The 7,500-nt window shown below is 38.7% G+C and overlaps 1 protein-coding gene across 4 annotated transcripts in view; it reads right to left on the bottom strand.

Moving 5' to 3' along the window:
* slc18a2 (solute carrier family 18 member 2) overlaps positions 1–7,500 on the bottom strand; it is a 24,445-nt gene that overhangs the window by 8,455 nt on the left and 8,490 nt on the right. For all 4 annotated transcript variants that reach the window (XM_027143095.2, XM_047821754.1, XM_027143097.2 and 1 more), the window contains 5 exons: positions 6,030–6,090; positions 3,863–3,958; positions 2,659–2,737; positions 717–768; positions 13–76 (listed from right to left, as the gene is read on the bottom strand). In XM_027143095.2, the coding sequence (XP_026998896.1) occupies positions 13–76; positions 717–768; positions 2,659–2,737; positions 3,863–3,958; positions 6,030–6,090 (352 nt within the window). The remainder of the gene's footprint in view (positions 1–12; positions 77–716; positions 769–2,658; positions 2,738–3,862; positions 3,959–6,029; positions 6,091–7,500) is intronic.

The raw sequence follows: 7,500 nt of genomic DNA, 5'->3' as shown, positions 1-7,500 counted from the left end.
TGTCTTACTCACCAATCGCAAAACCGACGCCGAAATTTGGCAGAATGAGTCCATAGATGTCTTTAGCAAAAGGCACCTGTGAAATGACAAAAACAGAATTAGCCATCAAAATGAGAGAGAGAGAGAGAGAGAGAGAGAGAGAGAGAGAAACAGAAAGCGAGAGAGAGAGAGAGAGAAAGAAAGAGAGAAAGAAAGGACAGACAGTCACAAAGACAGAGATTGAGATGAAATAGGTTTTTCTGTTCTCAAAATAATTTGCTTTGTTTTTCACAGGCCTGTTTAAACCTCGCTCTTTCTCTCTCTCTCACACACACACACACACACACACACACACACACACACACACACACACACACACACACACACACACACACACTTAAACAGCAGCTAATCCAATAAGCTGTTTTAATGGAAAGGTCTGACGTCTTATCTGACAGGAAGTGGCCCGGGCAGAGAGAGAGCCAGAGAGTCGGAACGTGTTTATGAACCCATTCCTTCTCCCTCTGTTCTCAAAACTCACTATAACTCCTTCTCCATTAATGACAGAATAATATTTGTTTTAAGGCCACTTATGATTAATGGTTATTTCCTGCCTCGCAGCCGTATCATAGAAAGGAAAAGCTCAGAAAGGAAAATATACAGTAGGTCAAGGTCTCTTCCTCAGCTTGTGTAGGTTAGTCTAATGTCACGCAACAAAAAAATGTTCTTCTACTCACACAGATAATGCTGATCCCAACCAACAGCATTCCTATAAGAGAGCACAGCCACCTAAAGAAGGAGAAGAAACAACATGATTGCAAACTAAACTGCAAGAAAACGAGTGAAGAAGGGACAGAAACAGAGAAAGAAAAAGAGAACGTAATGTTGCCATAGGAGAGGATATAAAAGCAGTGAATGCTCAGATAATAGCTTCTTCTCAAAAGCCTGTCTTATGGTAGCCCGAGGGAGCTAGAAGTTTACCTCACACACACACTCACACACACACACTCATACACTCTCACACACACACACAAAGATGGGACATACCAGATGGAACAATACCAGAGGGCAGACTGAGAAATCTAAAGCCACTGACATCACAGCAGCAGGATGAGGACCAAGGGAATACTGTGTGTAACATTACACAGATAAACAACACAAGAAGAAAACTGTCACCTTTTTTTATTCAACAAACAGGCCAAATGTGGCCAAAAATATATGGAGTAGCTTTACAGTTTCACTTCACTAGAACCAAGCCATGCAAAGCCCCTGAGCCTCAAGAAGACATTTACATTTATGCATTTAGCAGATGCCCTTATGCATTTATCTCATTTATACAGCTGACGGTTAAAAGCCTTGCTCAGGGACCTAAGAACAGCAGCTTGGTGGTTCTGGGATTCAAACTCACAACCTTCTGATCAGTAGTCCAACACCTTAACCACCTAGCTACCAAATCCCACATGGTGCGTCACGGTTGGATTGGAAGAACACAGTGTCCTGACTCTGACTCTGACTCTGACTCATCCCCACTGAACACCTTTATGAAGAACTGGAACACAGACTAAACCCCAGACCTCCTCACCTCACATCTGTGTCTGATCTCACTAATGCTCTTGTAGCGGAATGAACACAAATCCACACAGAAACACTCTAACGTCTAGTGGAAAGACTTCCAGAAGTGTGGAGGAGATTACTATAAAAGTAAAGAGGGAATTTTTTATTTATGCCTCTATTAAAATTACAGATACTAGTCACTATACATGTTGACTACATAGACATGTACATAGAACAAGATGATGCTATAAAATGCATCCTGAGAGTCAGTCATCAGATAAATAAAATATTACTTTTAGGACATTCATTGTCAGGTTTTAAATATTCATTTTCTTAAATATTTACAAATCGAATACATCATTTTTTAAAAAAATGTATAAAAAAGACATACAGTTTTTTCATACAGTGATAGAAAGGTCATTAAGCTTCCCAAAGATTCCAAGATGCTACGTTATAAATATTTGACTAAATATCCAACATGAAATCTTGAGTATTAACAATCTGACGTGTTACCGATAAATATGAATAAAATTACAATGTATATGTTCTTAAATTATATGCAATAAATTCGATGCGTATGAAGATATATTGGGGTGTGTTTTATATAACATACGTGAAGATGATGCATGAAGTACGTGAGAGCAATTATGTAAATTAGACGTATATGAGGACAAACTGGGGTGTGGTTTATGTCAACGGGGTACATATAAGAAAGATTTGGGGTGTATTATGTTGAATTAGATAAATATGAGAGAATGTTGATGTGTTTATGTAAATTAGATGTATATGTGGGTAAGTCGAGGTGCTTTTTATGTAAATGAGATGCCTATAATTCGGATGTGCATTATGTAAATCAGATGTATACAGCCACATGTCATGTGACCCACAGTAAACCTTTATAGTGATCTATCACTTGTATGTAAACTACAAACCGAAATGAGTCTTAGGGAATCTTCATCCAAAAACGGAAAATACAGATTTGCACTGTTCCTTTGGGCTTTATTAAAAAAACAAATATCAAAAAAGCTCAAGCAAAAAACTCATTTCAGCTTCTGAATGGCGGCGGAAACAGATAGCAGAGCGAAGAAGATAAGACGAGAAGAGAAAGATTCATTTCCTCCATACCTCCCCATTTTGTTAGCCAGAACAGCGAAGATATTTGTCCCGATCAGGTAGGAGATGCTGGCTGGCAAAAAGGCAACACCTGAGAGAGAGAGAGAGAGAGAGAGAGAGAGAGAGAGAGAGAGAGAGAGAGAGAGAGAGAGAGAGAGAGAGAGAGAGATCAGAGCAGTGACAGACAGAAATACAGAGCAGGAAGAAGAGAAACAGAGAGGAGGAGAGCTGTGATAAGACAGTGATTTATCAGTCTGATCTCAGACCTGTTGGCCGTCTCTTAGGAACAGTAATGAAGCTGTGCTCTCTCTCTCTCTCTCTCTCTCTCTCTCTCTCTCTCTCTCTCTCTCTCGCTCTCTCTCTCTCTCACGTTCCATGCTCTCCGCTAGTGGCACTAATATCCTGCTATGCTTCTGATACCCCACATCCCTATAAACAACCACCACCCATCCTCTCTGCCCCCCCAATCTCCCTCGTCTCTTACTGTATCTCTTCCCAATATCAGAGACAGACAGACACACACACACACACACGCACACACACACACACACGCACACAGACACACACACTCATTTCATCACCACAACCTAAAAAAAAAATGACATGAAAATGAGCTAAAATTATTCTTAATAAATAATAAGATTGAAATAAAATGTACTATATGACTAAACTACTATTATTATAATAAGTAGGTGATAAGGGTTATGCAAAGTTTCATCATCTACCAAGAAAATGAAGTGAATGAAATAATGAATAATAAATAATTAAATAATTAAACGTAAAATCATAGGTAAGGTTTATAAAAAAAAAATTCCAAACACAAAAGAAAACAATAAAAACACTTAAATGTCTCACGTCAATACATATAATATACAAAAATATTAGAAAAATATTATACCCCTAAATGTGCTCTGGAAAGTGTGAGAGCGAGAGCAAGAGAGAGAGAGAGAGAGAGAGAGAGAGAGAGAGAGAGAGAGAGAGAGAGAGAGAGAGAGAGAGAGAGAAATCATTGTCTCTTCATTTTCTTCTGTCTGTTTTATATCTTTTGTACTTTATTGCAGATATTCCTTCTTGTCTTTCTGTCTTGTCAACACACAGGCCATATCCTTGTAAAATTGTGCATTTGTGTTTGTGTGTGTGTGTGTGTGTGTGTGTGTGTGTGTGTGTGTGTGTGTGTGTGTGTGTGTGTGTGTGTGTGTGTGTGTTTGCGCTCTACCTAGCTGCCATTTTCTAGCACACATAGTTTCCATCATCCAGATTGGCAGGGCGGGCTCCAGCATTGCGATGGCCATGTTAGCGAAACAAATAGACCCTGAAAGACACACACAACACACACACACACACAGTGAGACACTTGTCTTCTGAAGACACATCCTTCTTTTGTCTTCCGGCTCTCCTCCCTTCCTCCTCCCTTCTCCTTTATTTCTTTCGCCACACATAATACCCAGTATTAGTCGGCCCTCAGCTCGCGAGAGCTGCAATTCAAGTGGAGGAGAGAGCAGCGAGAGAATGCCACACAGATGTGTTTCTCTGCCACTTCACTCTCTCTCTCTCTCTCTCTCTCTCTCTCTCTCTCTCTCTCTCTCTCTCTCTCTCTCTCTCTCTCTCTCTCTCTCTCTGTCTCTCTCGCATTCACCCAATCCGCCTGTCTCTGTCTCTCTCACATGCACACCATCATACACTTATCCATCCATCATCTTTCGGTCACTACGCGATGACCCCTTTTATCATGCATCACCTACACACACACACACACACACACACACACAAACACACTATCATGAACACTTCAACCCAATAATATCCTGCTTCGACCTTTCACATCTATTCAATCCTCACAATAAAGGTTGTGTCAAACCACATGACTGAGACTTCTAAAGCAGAGATTGTTACAATGACCAAAGAAACAACACACACACACACACACACACACACACACACACACACACACACACACATTCATACGTGTCATGGACACAAGCTCACACCCGCTAGTTATCATTTTATATGCTCTGCTAATATCACACTCTAATTAGACCTCATATACATCTCATTTAAAAACACACTTCAGTTTACTCTCAAATAACACTCTGACTTACTCTCATATACATCTAATTTACATGATGCACACCCCAAATTACTCTCATATACATCTAATTTACATGATGCACACCCCAAATTACTCTCATATACATCTAATTTACATGATGCACACCCCAAATTACTCTCATATACATCTAATTTACATGATGCACACCCCAAATTACTCTATATATATTATATATATATAACTACGTATATAACTTATGCAAAATACAAAGAACAAAGTAAACTGAAAGTGGAAAAATATACGTCAATGCACTTGATCAGTTTATTTATTTGTCTATTTATTTATTTTGCTGTTGTTTTTTTTTTTTAAATAAAATAGTTTTAACGCTATAAAATTGATGTACTGTAGATAAATGATCTGCTTTTTCATCCAAACTCTCAGGTTGGGAGGTGAAAATACAGCTAGGATTTTATTCATTGCAGAATTCGACTTGCTCAGACTTAAATGAATCCAGATTTAATTCCGTACTTATAGATATAGCTGAGCCAAATGTCCATCCAGAACACATCATTATTATCATATATCACATACACAACTTGCTGAAAGAAATCAATTAAACACTAAAAAGAAGACTAGAACCATTCTCACAATCTATTCAATTCTTAAAATTTCTTTAAAGCTGCTCTGTGCTATAAAGCTATTCAGTCATTTATTTATTTATTTATTTTCTACCGCTTATCCGAACTACCTCGGGTTACGGGGAGCCTGTGCCTATCTCACCCGTCATCGGGCATCGAGGCAGGATACACCCTGGACGGAGTGCCAACCCATCGCAGGGCACACACACACACTCTCATTCACACACACACTCACACACTACGGACAATTTTCCAGAGATGCCAATCAACCTAACATGCATGTCTTTGGACCGGTGGAGGAAACCGGAGTACCCGGAGGAAACCCCCAAGGCACGGGGAGAACATGCAAACTCCACACACACAAGGCGGAGGCGGGAATCGAACCCCCAACCCTGGAGGTGTGAAGTGGACATGCTAGCCCCCCCTTGTGCTATTCCAATAAAATTGAATTAAACTGATTTTAATAGATTGTTCAATTCAATTTAGTTAGATTTTATACCAATAAAATTTAATTGAATTGAACAATTCTCACAATCTATTCAATTCAATTCAATTCAAATGTATTGTTATAGCACAGAGCAGCTTTAAAGAAATTCATTTTTGTTTCAGTATAAATTCGTTCAATACCATCTCGACGTCTTTGTGTTATTAGTCGACGTTACTGTCGTTCATAATTCTGTTAATAATTTACTGACCTGCTGCAATCAGGATATAAGGATCTTTCATGAGGGTCATCAGCGACGAGCCTTTCTGAGTCTGAAAATAAAAGATAAAAATGACACATTTGAAATAATTCTAAAGAAAAAATATGTTATTGTTTTTTTTTATTGGTTTGATGTGATGTACATTCAATTACATGCTACTGAACATTAAGACAAATCTAATGTTAGGGAATTATTTTAATTAATTACCTCTTTGACTAAATTTCACTCTTATTTAGTTTACCGATTTATTCAGTTCAATTATTTTAACATTGTCATTGCTTTCGTTTAATCTTTAGTATGCAATCTATGATATGTGGAAATGTCATAGAGGTAATATTCTTTGACAATCTGACACTGATTTATTTGATTTCAACATACAGCATGACAGAACTTTCCAAACTCGAAAGGGATGCGTTATTAATTTGACAGAAATTTCTTTACAAAACATTTTGACCCAGGATGAATAATCGGTCGATGAAATAATCGTTCATAAACTCGGCGTTTATTCGATTTGATCCCGGTTTTGTTCGTTCTCATTCATTTTTATTGCAAGTTTCATTACGTAGCCAACGCTCTTTGGAAATGCCACGGTGACAGCATCACCTGGTGACTGGAGATAATTACCCAGCCCGCCTTTATTAGCCCCCCACCCCCCACCCCCCATCTTATTGCACTCTCTGCTTATCTATGGACATGCGCCATCACAAATTACACTCTGTCATTGTCTGGCACGTGCTGTGACAGTTCACACCAGGCTAACAAAGGCCAAAAAGAGATTGCACTAATGGATGAGCCAAGACATCGCATGCAGTCCATCTCAGATCTTGATCTAGTCAAAAGGGGCATCTGTTGTGTTACGGGTTACTCTAATGTAAGAGGTCTGTCGTTGGACGGCAGGACTTTTGGTTATACTGTACAGTGCAAGCCAATGTGCCTCAAAACCATCAGTGAATTATAAAGTATGTGGCTTTCATTGTGCCACATACTGTATGGAGAAAAGACTGGCAGGCTAAAAACTGCTCCTATTTGGTTGTGTTCATGTTCATTATTGAATGTCTTTGTCATGTCCCACTCCACAGCGGTGCTTAATATAAAGATCATATGAAAATAGACACTCAGGGCTTTAAGAATTTGTAGTTTTCAATATTTTTTTCTGTTTTTTTTCTTTGCTTCAACTTTTTAATCTTCAAACTAAATGATAGTTGATATCAAACCCATTTCCGCTCTCTTGTTCGTAAGCATCTAAAATTCAAAGGTGTTTATCTTCAACCACTAAAATTCTCTGTAACAGTATGAACAAAGGGAAAAACACACATCTCACACCAAAATCCATGAGTCATCCGGACTCATTTTGGATCAGACTCACGGCCAGAAATTCAATCGTTTACAGTGATTAAAAGTGGTCCTAATGGATCGACAGTGTTCTGGTTGAAAAGGTTTTAGTATAAGATTATAAACTACA

Source organism: Tachysurus fulvidraco, chromosome 12 (assembly GCF_022655615.1).
Source record: "Tachysurus fulvidraco isolate hzauxx_2018 chromosome 12, HZAU_PFXX_2.0, whole genome shotgun sequence".
Classification (NCBI taxonomy): Eukaryota; Metazoa; Chordata; class Actinopteri; order Siluriformes; family Bagridae; genus Tachysurus; species Tachysurus fulvidraco.
Note: the sequence above shows the minus strand (reverse complement) of the source record. Positions and strands in the feature narration are given on the sequence as shown.